Genomic DNA, 16,849 nt, shown 5'->3' on the forward strand with positions numbered 1-16,849 from the left:
CTAACCAAAAAGTAAGCTTATAGCGAATTTGTACTCCCAAATTGGACCAATAAAACTAATAAATTATCCTAACTTCAAATTAATTATTTTCGAAAGATGCATGTGAGAATTAAAGATTAAACCGACCGACAATGTTTTGCATTGTGATATTGCTACTAAAATGTGCTAATAAATAACACATTGTTCACTTTATTGAAGGAAATTGTTCACATTTTCCTTAATTAATTGATTACTGAGATCATACTTTTAAAAGTTCCAATCAAATGAGAAAGGATCTCCCTCGAAAGGAGAATAAACACTAATGTAGCTAAGCTCTGTTCTGTTGGTTCACTTTGTTGCCGATGCTCCACATCCCGGCAAGGCTAATGTGGTTCAATTGTGTTTCCAAGTTTCAGCAATACAAATAAAATCACTTTATTGTCAGAATATATTATTGTTTCCGGAAGACGCATGTTAGCATTGTATATTCGATCATCAGATAACACCCCGTCTTTAAAGCTAACTACCTATAGCACTTTTTGCATTGGGTATTAACTATTAAGGTCGTATAGTTCAAAAGTTCAGTTGAATTAGAAAGAACTGCCGTCAGAGTTCTAGTGTAGCTAGGCTTTATTGTGGTACACCAACTTCTGTAGCGCTCGCTACAAGTGTAGTGATTATTACGCCCATCCACTCACCAAGCTTGAAAAAATGAACAACTTAGATACTTCTCTGTTAACTAGATTCCTTTTTTTTTTTTTAAACTACTTTTTAGCTATATTCTCGATTTGCTAAACGTTTTAGGAGTCTCTATAATCAGTGGTTCTTTATGTATCTAATACTAATGGCCTGGCTAACATACAGTGGCGGAGCCAGAATTTATGTCAAGGGGGTTCAAAAATATAAAGAAGCCATAAATGAAGAAGTTAAGGGGGTTCAATGTCTACTATATATACATAAAAAATAATTTTCACCTTGTATATACAGTGCAATTTTTCGCCGAAGAGGGTTCGGATGAACCCCTTCTATAAGGCTAGGTCCGCCACTGCTAACATAGGTTAACAATTACTATTAGATAAAACCAATGAGTGTTAATATACATTTCATGTGGGCGAACACGTTGAATAATAACGAGATATATTCTTGCTTGCTAAAATTTTCAGCAGTGTTTCTCGTTATTGTTCAATGTATTCGACCATAAGATGTAAACTAATGCACATTGGTAGTGGGTATCATATGCTATCTGTTGCAAGTTAACCACTACCATTAGAAAATATATAAAACAACTAATATGTGCATTATAAATTTCAAATGATCAAACACTATGAATAATACAGAGAGTTGCTTTTAAAATTTCAGTCAAATAGCTGTATAACCTTAATACCAAATTAGAAAAGGAAATACGTACAATCTCCTTTAGTAAAGTGAATCATATGTTTCTAAAATTATAATATTTGAAGTGAAAATTACTTCAAATCAGTTTCATCTTCAATACTCACATGCATCATTCGAAAAGAATAAAATGAAATTAGGTCAACTCATTATTTTTAATTGGATAAATTTGGTAGTACAATTTATCCAACATATGCATAAATTTAAAATGGTCTTGGATATATAACAAGTTAGGAACAATTATAATTAGAAAAGTAGTTATAATCCATGCAGGAGAGTCAAATCATTATAGAGGTGTACAATAACATGCCAAGAGCTGCCCTCCATTTAAAAGTGATGTAATTTTTCATTTAATCATCTCTTTTCCACGCCTCCCAGGAAAAGTATTGCATTGAAATAGTTAGATGAGACAGTCTAACCAAAAATTAAGCTTATAGCGAATTGTACTCCCAAATTGGCCTAATTAAAAATGTTGAATTACCCTAACTTCAAATTTATTATTTTCGAAAGATGCATGTTAAAATTAAAAATTAAACCCACCGACAATGTTTTGCATTGTGATATTGCTACTAAAATGTGCTTTTAAGTAATACATTGTTCACTTTATTGAAGGAAATTGTTACATTTTCTTTAATTAATTGGTTACTGAAATCAGACAGTTAGAAGTTTCAATCAAATTAGAAAGGAATTAACTCCAATTAGAAAGGAATTAACTCCCTCGAAAGGTGAATAAACACTAATGTAACTAAGCTCTGTTCTGGTGGTTCACTTTGTTGCCGATGCTCCACATCCCAGCGAGGCTAATGTGGTTCAATTGAGCTTCCAAGTTTCACTAATACAAATAAAATCACTTTATTGTCAGAATATATTATTTTCTTCGGAAGATGCAAGTTAGATTGTATATTAGATCGACCGGTAACACCCCGGCTTTAAAGCTAACTACCAGTAGCACTTTGCATTGGGTAATACTCCCTCCATCCCAATTTAAGTGTCTTACTTTGATTAGTCACAAAGTTTAAGAAATAAAAAGAGACTTCTGAATCTTGTTGTCTTAAATTAAAGATGTGTATAATTTACTAACATGTCCTTTGAATCTTGTGGGTGTAAACTTGCCATGCAGGATGTTTGAATTGTCAACTTACTAAATATAGTACTCTTTTTGGGACAGATCAAAAAGGAAAGTGAGACACTTAAATTGGGATGGAGAGAGTAACTTTAAGGTCGTATTGTTAGGCTTTATTGTGGTGGCTTGCTTTAAAGCCGGGGTACAACAACTTTTTTAGCCTTTCAAGTGTATACTACGCCCAGCCCCCCCGCCAAGCTTGAAAACATGGACAACTTAGATACTTCTCTGTTAACTATATTCTATATTTTGTTGTTACCTCTTTTTAACTATATTCTTGAATTGGTAAAAGTTTTAGAAGTCTCTATAATCAATGTTTCTTTATGTATCTAATGCTAATGCCTGGACATAGGTTAACAATTACTGTTAGACATTAGATAAAACCAATGAGTATTAACATACATTTCATGTGGTCGAACACGTTGAATAAATGAGAAATGTTACTTGCTTGCTAAAATTTTCAGCAGTGTTTCTCATTATTATTCAATGAATTCGACCATTAGATGTAAACTAATGCACATTGCTAGTGGGTAACATATGCTATCTGTTGCAAGTTAACCACTACTATTAGAAAATAGATAAAACAACTATACGTGCATTAATATAAATTTCAATCAATCAAACACTATGAATAATAACGAGAGTTACTTTTAAAAATTCAGTCAAACTATTAGCTGTAAAGCCTTAATACCAAATTAGAAAAGGAAACACGTACAATTTCCTTTAGTAAAGTGAATCATATGTTTCAAAAATTATCATATTTGAAGTGAAAATTACTTCAAATCAGTTTCATCTTCAATACTCACATGCATCTTTCGAGAAGAATAAATCTGAAATTAGGTCAACTCATTATTTTTAATTGGATAAACTTGGAAGTACAATTTATCACACTTTATTTCCTAGTCGAAGTGCTCATTCTAACTATTTGAATGTGATATCTTTTCATTGAGGCATTGTAAAGAATTGGATAGACTATACACTTCATAATTCTAAACTGGATGCCAACTCTAGCAAGTCTTGAGCATATAAAAAGTTAAAAATAATAATACTCCATGCCGAAGAGTTGATTTATAGATAGGTTTACAAATTACAACCATTGAAAAGCAATGAGATAGTCGCACAGAAACATTCATCGTGAGTTGTTATTCTTAACTGCTTAAGCTTGGCTTGATCCTCACTATTCTTCTCATAACAACCACGAACGAGTATAAATCTCACTTATCTCCATATTTTGTGCTTGTCAATATGAATGTAGATATATACGCGCATAACTCATATGCATATATGAATATGTATATATTTTCATCCATATGTATATACTTTCATCCATATTGTTATATTGTATATTTTCATGTACTATGATGGTGAATATTTCGATCAAAATATGGCAGTTGCACTTGATGTTGATCCCAATTTCTTAGGATTCAAAAGGAGACTATTCCCACAAGATGATATAATTACCTGTGGAAACTCTATAATTTTCAATTTTAACCGCTACGAGTGTTGATTTTTTACTAGGACATACTAAGGATTTCGATGGTAAATCCTATGGTGTGGAAGCTATGTCCAAATAGAACATTAGAATCCAATTTTAACAATGTTCACCAAAAAATTATATTTTATATCGTATGTTTTCCATTTGATTTTCAATATCTTAATGTGTGATGAGAATAACAATGAAAACCATGGTGGGAATAGTCTCCTTTTGGTTTGACTAACTATTTTACTATTTTTGGGTAATCCTTAAATGTGCCTTTTTCTAAAACAAAATCCAAACCCTCGCCATTTTTTTCTAGACCCAACAATAGCATTGTTACCTCCTCTACCATTAACGACAATCAGAATCCCCTAGGCAATTGGCATTATTTGGGATGAGAATCTCTCCTTTTCTTTGTTAGGTTCTTCTGCATGTTGTATAATAAAGAATCTGGTACTTTCCTAATTATTTTGACTATAACAAATATCATTGGTTGCCTATGATGGGTCTGTTGACAATGACATTCTTGATCTGTTGAGAACGAAGAAAAGAAGCATGCGTTTGTATTAAAAATAATCTCATCCATCAATTGAACTAAAAATAATTTGAGACATAAATTATTTTGTATAAGAATCATTCTGTAATTTTAAAATCATGTCCTTATTAAAATAAACAGATTTAAGGGCATTTTAAAAGAAAAAGGGTTTATCAGCTTTTTATAGCAAAGATTTGAAGTATTTATAATCAGCTTCTATCACTGTCATCCAATTTAAGAGAATGAAACAACAAATATAAGTGATGGAAAAGCAGAGATGCGGGAATAGAGAAATGAGAATAGTAGCTGGGGCTTGTGATTGGAACGTACCTTGTGTTGGAGTGACCGAATGCATGAGAAAGGCAAGGCTTCTGCTGTTCTGCAAACAAATAAATCCCAAGCAAACACAACTCACAAAACAGAGAGGATGTGTATTCCAAAACCATGTGCTCTATCGATGATGCACTTAATTAGTTTCTGAAACAATGAAAGATATAATTGTATACGGTAAAAATCGGACGTATGCTAGACCGGTGAGACCGGAGATCGAGGGAAGAGAGAAACAAGCATGAGCATGAAGACTTTCTTTCGGACCGGAGAAGTGCTTGATTCGAAGAAAGCGAAGAAGATCGTTGGTCCGGTTGGTCGTGGCCGTTGGCCCGGTTGTTCGTGGCCGTTGGTCCAGTCGGTCGTGGCCGTTGGCCCGGTTGTTCGTGGCCGTTGGTCCGGGTGATCTGTTACACAATTGCCACGCGTCAAGACCGTTCTGCCACATTGTACTGCCTATCTTACGGGTGTCAGATCGTACGACCCAACCTTATCCTTTTTAGGGTTTTTCTTTATTCAAAGGGCTTTATGTTGTATGAGGCCCATAAAGCAAAACTATAAATATGGGCCATTACCCTACTTTGAAGGGTTGACTTCTTCAGTTCTAGAACATTGTAATAGCAAAATATGCAAAATCTCCCTCTCTCATTCTCTGATTTTGGTCCGGATTCAGTGTGTTATTCTTTAGCTTTATTCAATTAAACAATATTCATATATTATTAAATACATATATTTAGTGTAAACCATCGATTATTATTCACTTCTTCATAGCATATCCATATATATCTTTCTTCAACCAAATAGATTAAAGCTCAACCACATAGCCTATACCTCACTCATAAATTTAATTGATTACCTAAATTCGGGGTAAACAGTTTGGCGCCCACCGTGGGGCTAGGATAATAGTGGTCTTTGATCTTGATTTCTATCTTTACCCGTCAGAATCGAAAATATCTTTTGTTCGTCTCTGTGAAAACGGACCAAATGGCTAACAGTGGACAATGTGGTCACGTCAACAACAACGAGATTGTGGCCGAAAATGAAGACAGTGGGCCACGAGGATTACCAGCAAATCCCGCTGACCCGAACCCCGTTAATTCGAGGGAGGGCCTCAACCGGCAAAACACCGTGAATCAGGAGAATGCCGCCCCGCCGGCCACCGATCCTTTAAATACTCACAATTCAATTACTTTGTCCTGGACATAAGGCCGGAAAGTATCAGATACCCCGGATGATAATATTGACTTACGTTTAATTTTTGAAATGTTGCAGGAACAGATTGCCGAACAAGGAATCGCAATAGCTCAGTTGCAAAACAGAAGTGATAAAACGACCCCGGAGAAGGCGAAGGGTGTTGCTGAACCCAGAAGGGATAAGACGCGGATGGTTGAGAGCAATGGGTCCGGAGCTGGTTCATCCACCGAGATTCTGAGAATGCTCGAAACATTGGCGAAGCGGGTAGACTCGACCGAAAAGAGGGTGGAAACATATAACTCTCGGGTGGACCAAATACCGAGGGCTCCGCCTATTCTGAAAGGACCGGATTCGAAGAGGTACATTCAGAGGCATTTTCCTCCGAGTGCGGCTCCGAAATTGATCTCGAAGAGGTTCAAGATGCCGGATATCCAGAAATATGACGGCACAACGGACCTTCAGGAACACGTGACTTCATACACCTGCACTATAAAAGGCAATGATGTGGAAGAGGATGAAATTGAGTCCGTGTTGCTAAAAAAGTTCGGGAAAACTCTGTCAAAGGGAGCATTGACTTGGTACGACCATCTGCCCGAGCATTCAATCATTTCTTTCGAAATGATCGCCGATGCGTTCATAAAAGCTCACGCCGGTGCCAAAAAGGTGCAGGCCCGTAAGGCGGATATTTTCCGTATAGCCCAAATGGATGACGAGTTATTGCGTGAATTTGTCAACCGATTCCAAAGGGAACGAATGGAGCTCCCTCCGGTTCCGGAGGAATGGGCTGCACAAGCTTTCACCAAGGGGCTCAATCCTCGGAGCTCGATGTCCTCATTCAAATTAAAGGAAAACTTGCTGGAATACGAGGCTGTGACCTGGGCGGATGTCCATAACCGATACGAGTCAAAGATTCGGGTAGAGGATGACCAACTCGAGCTTTCCCCGGGGCCCGTAAATATGAACAAAAGCTCGGAGAGATCGCGAAAGAATTACGAACCGGAGTCCAGACCATCGAGGGAAAGGTATAGGCCATACTCTCATTCGGAAAAGCCAAGCTTCAGGCCGGAAAATCAAGGGTTGGCCCGAGCCATTTCTCCGAGCGGGGTGATAAACGGGCCGAGCGCCCGTCGAACAGTCGAGGTCTCTCATTCAGGAGCGATGCTGGAAGCTCGGCCAGCAACAAAGACTTGCCGAGGATATCGGAGTACAACTTTAACGTCAAAACTTTGGACCTCGTCTCGGCTATTGGCCATATCGCAGATGTAAGATGGCCGAGACCACTAAGGTCAGACCCGGGCCAACGGGACCCGAGCGTGATGTGTGAATATCATGGAACCCATAGACACAGAACTGAGGATTGTCGCCAGCTAAGAGAGGAGGTGGCTCGGTTACTGAAGAACGGCCATCTCCGAGAATTGCTAAGTGAACGAGCCAAAGGTCACTACAAGGAAAGGGAGACTCATAAACGGGCCGAACCAGTAGAACCTCAGCATATAATCAACATGATAATCGGGGGTACCGATACCCCACGAGGGCCGATGATGAAACGGACCAAGGTTTCTATTGTGCGTGAGAAGCGCAGCCGGGATTATTTACCCGAGGGTTCCATCTCTTTCAGCAACGAGGATGCAGAAGGCATCATTCAACCGCACAATGATGCATTGGTAATCTCTATACTTATTTTTAAAACTCAGGTTAAACGTATTTTGATTGACCCAGGTAGCTCGGCCAACATCATCCGGTGGAGAATGGTCGAACAGCTAAGGCTACTCGATCAGATCGTACCGGTAGCCCGGGTTCTCAGCGGGTTCAACATGGCGAGCGAAACCACGAAGAGGGAGATCTCTTTGCCGGTTAACATTGATGACACTATCTAGTAAACGGTGTTCTATGTAATCGAAGGAGATATGAAGTATAATGCATTGCTGGGTAGACCTTGGATACATAGCATGAGGGCCGTGCCGTCGACATTACATCAGCTGCTGAAATTCCCGACCCCGGAGGGGATAAAAACCATCCGAGGTGAATAGCCCGCTGCAAGGGAGATGTTCGCGGTCGACGAAGCGACACCTCAGCCTTAAAAATCGGATCAAAAGGAAGAAGATTCAACCGGGGGAAAGGACACCAAATAGCAACTAAAGCACACAGGGTTGAATCCGGGATATGAAGAGGATGATTTCGGTGTACCCAGATCATTCGTCATGCCGGATGACTCGGATGCAACCAAGTTAACAGTAGAGGAGTTGGAGCAAATCACCTTGTCCAAATGTCTACCGGACATAAAGGTATACCTGGGCACGGGGTTAACCTCGGAGCTCAGGAACAAGTTAATTAAATTTCTTCGAGCTAATGCCGATTGTTTCGCATGGTCTCATATAGATATGACAGGTGTGCCACCGGAAGTAACAACTCACAAGCTCAGCTTAGATGGGAGGTTTCCCCCGGTGAAGCAGAAGAGAAGGCCTATGGAAGAGGCGAAACATGCCTTCGTGAAGGATGAGGTAACGAAGTTGTTAAAAATAGGCTCTATTCGGGAGGTAAAGTACCCGGATTGGCTAGCTAACGTAGTAGTGGTACCGAAAAAAGGTAATAAATTTCGAATGTGCATTAATTATAAGGATCTAAACAAAGCATGCCCGAAGGATTCATTTCCGTTGCCTCACATCGATAGAATGATCGATGCGACAGCTGGGCATGAGATGTTAAGTTTTCTCGATGCATACTCCGGGTATAACCAAATTCGGATGCACCCGGAGGATCAAGAGAAAACATCCTTTATTACCTGGTATGGGACTTACTGTTACAACGTCATGCCTTTTGAATTAAAAAATGCCGGTGCAACTTACCAACACCTAGTTAATGGAATGTTCGAAGAACAAATAGGGAAAACAATAGAAGTTTATATTGACGACATGGTGGTCAATTCCCTGGAAACAGAGGACCATTTAAAGCATTTGCAGGAAACCTTCGATGTACTCCGCAAGTATAACATGAAGCTTAATCGGGAAAAATGCACCTTCGGTGTCCGGTACGGTAAATTTTTGGATTTCATGGTGTCAAACCGGGGAATTGAAATCAACCCGGATAAGATCAAATCCATCGAGGATATTGAGGTGGTGAATAACGTCAAAGGAGTGCAGAGGCTCACCGGAAGGATAGCGACGCTGAGTCGTTTCATATCGAGGTCCTCGGATAAGAGTCATCGCTTTTTCTCCTTACTAATGAAGAAGAACGACTTCGTTTGGACACCGGGGTGTCAAAGAGCTTTGTAACAATTGAAAAGGTACTTGTCCAGCCCGCCGCTACTGCACACACCAAAGGCGGACGAGCAACTTTTTCTCTACCTTGCTGTCTCCGAGGTAGCGGTAAGTGGTGTTTTGGTCTCAGAAGAAGCAGGTACGCAATTCCCCATATACTATGTGAGTAGAACTTTAGGGGATGCGAAGACCCGTTATCCGCACTTGAAAAAGTTGGCATTGGCATTGGTAAGCGCTTCTAGAAAGCTCAAGCCTTACTTTCAATGCCATCCGATATGTGTAGTGACTACTTACCCCCTAAAGAACATCATGCATAAACCGGAATTATCGAGTAGACTAACTAAATGGGCCGTAGAGATTAGCGGATATGATATCGAATACAAGCCTCGGACGACCATCAAGTCCCAGATCTTGACCGATTTTGTGGCGGGCTTCACCCCGGCTATGGTCCCCGAGGTTGAGAAAGAACTTCTGCTAACCTAGGGGAAAGCTTCGGGTATTTGGTCGCTATATACGGACGGAGCCTCAAACCTCAAAGGTTCCGGGCTAGGAATCGTCCTTAGAATCCCCGCCGGGGATGCCGTTCGACAATCCATTAGAACTGTTAAATTGACTAACAATGAAGCCGAGTATGAGGCTATGATTGCAGGTTTGGAATTAGCCCGGAGTATGGGGGTCGAAATAATCGAGGCAAAGTGCGTTTCTCTCTTGGTCGTCAACCAGGTGAATGGCGTCTTCGAGGTCAAGGACGAACGGATGCAAAGGTATCTGGAAAAAAGCCAAGTGATATTACACTAATTTAAAGAATGGACCATGCAGCATGTACCGAGGGAGCAGAACAGCGAAGCCGATGCATTGGCCAATTTGGGATCTTCGGTCGAAGGGGAAGAAATCAACCCCGGTACTACGGTGCACTTGATGAATTCAGTGATAGAAAACGGGCATGCCGAAATAAACACAATCGGTTTAATTTGGGATTAGCGCAACAAGTACGTCGACTACTTGCGAAATGGAAAGCTCCCGATTGACCCAAAAGAATCACGGTCACTAAGGACAAAAGCTACGCGTTTCTGCTTGGTAGACGACCAATTGTATCTACAGTCTTTCTTCGGACCCCTGGCCAAGTGTTTGAGTCCCGGAGAAACGTAGTATGTGATGAGAGAGGTGCACAAGGGGACCTGCGGCAACCACTCCGATGCTGAAGCCCTGGTCCGAAAAATTGTCAGAGCCAGTTATTACTGGAACCGGATGGAGGAAGATTCGAAGAATTTTGTCCGAAAATGCGACGGGTGTCAAAGACATGCCCCGATGATTCATCAGCCCGGGTAGTTGCTGCATTCAGTGGTGTCACCTTGGCCTTTTATGAAGTGGGGAATGGACATTGTTGGTCCACTGCCATGGGCACCAAGTAAATCCCGTTTTATTTTGTTTATGACTGACTATTTCTCCAAATGGGTTGAAGCGCAAGCCTTCGAAAAAATTAGAGAGAAGGAAGTCATTGACTTCATATGGGACCACATCATTTGTCGTTTCGGCATCCCGACCGAGATAACTTGTGATAATGGTCCTCAGTTCGTGGGCGGCAAAGTCAATGATTTTCTCGAAGGGTTGAAGATCAAGAAAATCGTATCAACTCCATATCACCTGTGTGCGAACGGACAGGCGGAATCCACGAATAAAACGATAATTCAAAATCTGAGGAAAAGGCTTGAAGCGTTAAAGCATCACTGGAGGGAAGTACTACCGGAGGTATTGTGGGCTTATAGAATCACATCAAAATCAATGACGGGAGAAACACCTTTCTCGTTGGTCTACGGGGTCGAAGCCCTCATTCCCGTAGAAGTTGGTGAACCGAGTCTCCGGTTCAGGTATATGTCACGACCCAACCCCGTGGGCCGTGACTAGTGTCCTAATTGGACACCCAAACTCATTCGCTTACCAAATCAACATATCAAAGACTTATTCAAATTTAACATACGTTATTTATACGGATAGTGTGAATAAACATCATCTTAAGCGGTCACCTGTAATAAAAATATCATACCAAAAGACGGCAGGCTGGCAGAATACACATCGCCCGAATATACATACATATACAAACATATGGGCCATTTTGGCCATAATAGCAAACGGGACCGCTTAAGGCACAAATCACAAACATAATCGAACAAACATGACCCATGACCCACATATATATCTACAGGCCTCTACAAACCATAACAGAGACATATGACGGGACAGGGCCCCGCCGTACCCCAAATAGTCATATATACAGAAATATGTATGACAAAAGATATGTACCAAAATATGAGCTCCGGATCAAAGGAGTACTCCAAGTAGCAGAATAAGTATCCTACACTGGCGGGTCACCAGAACGAACGTCTGTACCTGCGGGCATGATACGCAGCCCCCGAAGAAAGGGGGTCAGTACGAAATATGTACTGAGTATGTAAAGCATGAAGTACAGTGATCTGAATCATAACTGAAGTGAAAGGTACAGAAAATGGATACAAAATTAGTATATCAAAACCTGTGCTGAAAATATTAATAACGCTAATAAAAAATCATGCATAGGGCTCAGGAACGTGGTCGCCACTCCAACGCTGGCGCCACAACACATGATACTCCAGAAGGTTTCAAATCTCCGTACAATCCCCGAACATATCGTATCATCAAAACATATCACAACATCAGAACACATCATATGCCATATCACATCATAACGCCGTATATAAGCGGTACCCGGCCCTATGGCGAGGAGCTCGGGAACCGTAACACATCATACTGTCGAATATAACATAGTGCGCACGATCACAAAACCGGCCCGGGATCCGGCGAACGATGTAATAGTAGTATGCACGAGCAGAGTAGTGAGAAAACCATATGCATATAAATAAATAAATTTCAAAACTCGACGGACAAATATTTTTACCGACATCTGAAGGCTCAAAAACAAGTTTCGGGTCAATCGGAATTAGTATACGGAAGTTACGAGCTTTTGAAGTACAGAACGTTCTAAAAGCGTTTCAGAAGCTATTTTTGGAAATTCAAGTAACATTCATATTAGGGAACTTTCAACTATCGTTATGGAGCAAATCAAAGGGAGCCTTAGAATCATATGTACGTATCAAATATATATCCAAGACTTTAGCCATATCAAATATTTTTCGAACAACATTCGGAAACATATCAACTAGAATCTTCGAACATCATAAATGCGTATCAAACCATATGGAATAGCTTATGGAGGTCAAAGACATCGGCCATCCTAGTGGCTCTAAGAATAGAATTTTCTTTAGAAGCATACATATATGTCATTTGTTCATTTCATAAAGGTCATGCCAAAAGAAAGAAAGATAGGCTTTACATACCTCGATCGCTCGCTAACCAAATCCCGACTCAAGTCTCGGGCTCTCCAATATCTACAATACTTTACCAATTACCAAACATTGGCTACAAGCACTTAGAAATTCAATTCTAACTAGTACTTGTCTACGGAAATTTCGGCAGCATCTCCCCTGTAAATTCAACATCCCCGAGAATTTAACTCGGCCAAATTCATCAACAACCATACCAACAATACCTCAACCATACTAATAACATCAAGAATCAATTTAAAGCGCATTCTAATATTAGTAACCTTCTTCTCTACGTAGCTTATCACATTCAATTCAACTATGTGCATTCAAGCCAATATCAACGCTCACATATTCATTACTAATCCAAGATCATTCAAACACAATTCAAGAACATTTCAACCAATTTATAAAATTTTCAAACAATTCCACCAACACCATACTCCACCCGAAATCTCCACAATTACAACAAGACTACAACAATACATTTCCTTCCTTCAATTTCACAAACAACAACAAGACTTCACACTTTAGCAGCGTTGTTCCCGCAAATACAAGAACTACATTAATGACCATGGTGGCTTACAAAACAGCCCACAATCATCACAACTTCAACTTGAATCATCAAATTCTCTTTTTCATCATAGAATACATATCAACAACAACCAAATTACTACATAAAAATTAGTTCATCTTTCCTACACTACACACACATACACGGCCACACCCACAACACTAACTTCATACTTTTCATTCATTTCCACATACTACAACATATATAAATCTCCCATAACATGTAAAAGAATAGAAATTCTGACCTTTTCTTCAATTTTTCCACTTGAGTAGAATTTTTACACTTGCCACCAAAGGTATTTTCTTGCTTCAAAAATTATACCACGTTGAAGAGGGTCTTTGAATTAGTGGGTATACTAGAAAATAAAATTTTGGATCAAAGATTTAAGGCTCCAATTTTTTTTTCCTTTTTCCCTCTCCTTGGCCGAACCCTCTTGCTCTTTCTCTCTAGTCTTGTTTGTTTTTTTTTCTTCTTGAATGTTCTAGTATGTGTTGAAGACTAGTGGCCCTTTCCTTTTATTTGTCTTGGATTTAATTTTTCATGGGCTTTGGCCATTTGCCATATGGCCGACCACCTCCACATTGGGCCTCCTCTTTGTTTTTTTTTTTTGATTTTTCCAAGCCCAATTTCTTTTGGTTAATATCTTGTAATTCATGAAACCAATTTCCAAAATTCCAATTTTGCCCTTGGCCTTCCTCCATATTTCCGCATCAATATTTTTCATGAACAACATATATATTAAATAGAATCAAAATATTGCCTTATCCCTTACTAGTCACAATTATTTCGATTTATCCAATTGTGCAAAATTACGGGATATAACAGTATACCACCGAGGAGTCAAACGAGGAGGCCATGGCCGTAAAACTCGATCTCACGGATGAACTTCGCGAAAACGCGTTGGTCCGTACTGCAGCCCAGAAGCAGAGAATGGAAAGATACTATAATCGGAGAGCCAATTTTCGACATTTCCAAGTTGAGGACTTGGTGCTTCGGAAAGTTACCTTGAACACCAAGAATCCTAACTAAGGAAAACTGAGTCCGAACTGGGAAGGACCGTACAAGATAACCGAGGTAACGGGCAAAGGATCGTATCAGCTGGAATCCATGGACGGACAATGGTTGCGCAATAACTGGAATGTGGCTCATTTGAAGAGATACTACTGCTAAGGTATGGACACCTCGTGTTTTTCTATTAACCCTTTTCTTTTTTGCAGGAAGTCAAGTACAGGATAAAGTTAGAATCTAGGTCTGAAAACACGTGTTGCACTCTTTTTCTTAGTACGGTTTTGTCCCAAAATGGGTTTTCCGACATGGTTTTTAATGAGGCAACAAGTACAACGTGTTACTTGACAAAGACAAGGACAAACGCCCGGAAACTCGGGGTCACACCCTACGAGTGGGGACTTAGTATCACTTACCCGATCTTGCAACTCAGATAAGCACTAGGGGACTATTGTACCCACATCGAGGTTTACCCTGGTTGGTGGAAAACGGAGAAGCTCAACAAATCAAAACCGGATCTGCTACATTAGGTTTCGATTTAAGGACCAAATGATCAGAATGAATCGTGTCCACTCAACATTTGCTACGGCAAAACCAAAACCGGACCTTTTGCATTAGGTTTCGATGTAAGGACCAACCGATCAGAATGAATCGTGTCCATTTAGTATTTGCTGCGGTAAAAGCAGAAGGAAGCGGAAAAAATTCTCATATTATGTACGCACAAATACTTGCAATACAAAGATTATCGAAAGTTCGGATTACTGTATTTCCCAAACATGAAGGAGGTGGTTTAATGGAAGGGAGGGTCACAAGTCTGGAAGATGATGTTGGAAGCAAGGGAAAGTATAGAACAGGAATTTTGGTGGGAGCCAAAGATTGGAAGTTCAAACATTTGGTTTGACAATTGGACTAATCTAGGTGCTCTTAGTTATGTGGTTCCCCAGTCTTGGCAAATGAATGAGCATGCTGAAGATGTTTCTGAACTTATGATAGATGGAGGATGGAATATCAGCAAACTCAGGCAGCTGTTTCCTGAAGATATAGTGCATCATATGATACAGGAAATTGACATTAAATATGCATCAAATGAATGGGATAGACCTTGGTGGATGATGACAAGTACAAGCAAGTTTACAGTAAGTAGTGCATGGCAGTTACTTAGACAAAAAGCTAATATAACTGTGCCATTTCAGAATATGTGGATCAAAGGTGTGACTTTTAAAATTTCATTCTTCATGTGAAGATTGTGGAAGTTTAAAGTCCCAATTAATGAAGTGGTGGCAAGCATTGGCATTCCATTAGTTTCAAAGTGTTGCTGCTGTCATAATGCTAAGATGAAGACTATAAACCATCTGTTTCTGTGTGGAGATTTGGCTACAAAGGTATGGAGATACTTCAATATGGGGGCTGGATTGAGCATGAATTGTGTTCAGGTCAAACATGCTATAAGAAGTTGGTGGGAAGCAATATGCCATTTCAAAATGAAGACCATATACAAAGCAGGGCCTGCTTTTATTGTGTGGCAAATATGGAAGTGGAGAAACAGTAGGCTTCATGGTGGTACTATAAGTCTGAATAGAGTGCTATATGACATAAATATGAACATTCATATGTTATGTAAAGTTCAATTTCCTGGGCTGAATATTCCAACTATATGGCATCAGATTGTTCAGCTCTTTGAAGGATATAAGCCTACTGTTATATGCAGAATTATTAAATGGAGAAGACCTGCATGTGGAATTTACAGGTGTAATACTGATGGAGCTGCTAAAGGAAATCCAGGTCCAAGTTCTGCTACTTTTTGTATAAGAAATGAAGAGGGAGATTTGGTGTATGCAGCTGCTAAAACTTTGACAGATGGAACAAATATTATGGCTGAGGCTGAGGCTATTAGAATGGGACTGAGGTACTGTGTGGAAAAGCAACTTTTTCCATTGATTATAGAGACTGATTCCATGACTATGAAGATGATTTTAAATGCTGAATGGAAGGTCCCTTGGAGCATTTCAATGTTAGTGGATGATATCAAGAGGATGATGGATGATCAAAGAGTATCTGTGGAGCATATACATAGAGAAGGAAATGGGCTTGCAAATATTTTAACTAACTTGGTTTTGGTTTTTGCAGGTTCACTTCAGTTCCATAATTTTCAGAAATTGCCAAGTCAAGCTAAGGGGATTCTGAATATGGAGAAGAGAGGAATTCCAAACTTGAGAATAAGAACCCTTCAAAACAAAGCACCAGATTGACATCAGAACTGCAATTTTACTGAGTACAGTTTGTCAATTGATTGTGAGTATTTGCAGCATCTGTATTAGGGTGGTATCAGTGTGCTTGGCATGCTCATTCCTTAGTATAAATGGTGTGATGCTCATGATCTAAGTAGCAGACTGTACTAATTATGGATCAAGTATCATAGAGACCTGGTTTCGTGAAAAGGATTAAGCTATGGACAGTTTGAACATTGAAAGAAAAGTATAGTTTTTGAAAGATCACCAGGCTGATAAGCAAGATATGTAGAAGAATCATATTCAAATGCTGTATGAACTAGCATGGACAGATACAATAACTATATTAAGGAGTCATTTCTTCATATGGATGCTACACATGTCCAGGCTAGGATTCATGCT

The 16,849-nt window shown here is 39.7% G+C and overlaps 1 protein-coding gene across 1 annotated transcript; it reads left to right on the forward strand.

The window, feature by feature from the left end:
• Window positions 1–15,040: 15,040 nt before the first annotated feature.
• Window positions 15,041–16,468, forward strand: LOC132628565 (uncharacterized). The gene is made up of 2 exons (XM_060344340.1): window positions 15,041–15,355; window positions 15,473–16,468. The coding sequence occupies exons 1-2, from the start codon at window positions 15,041–15,043 to the stop codon at window positions 16,466–16,468; spliced, it is 1,311 nt and encodes a 436-aa protein (XP_060200323.1).
• The last annotated feature ends 381 nt before the right edge of the window (window positions 16,469–16,849 follow it).

The sequence above is a fragment of the Lycium barbarum genome, chromosome 2 (genome assembly GCF_019175385.1).
Source record: "Lycium barbarum isolate Lr01 chromosome 2, ASM1917538v2, whole genome shotgun sequence".
Lineage (NCBI taxonomy): Eukaryota > Viridiplantae > Streptophyta > Magnoliopsida > Solanales > Solanaceae > Lycium > Lycium barbarum.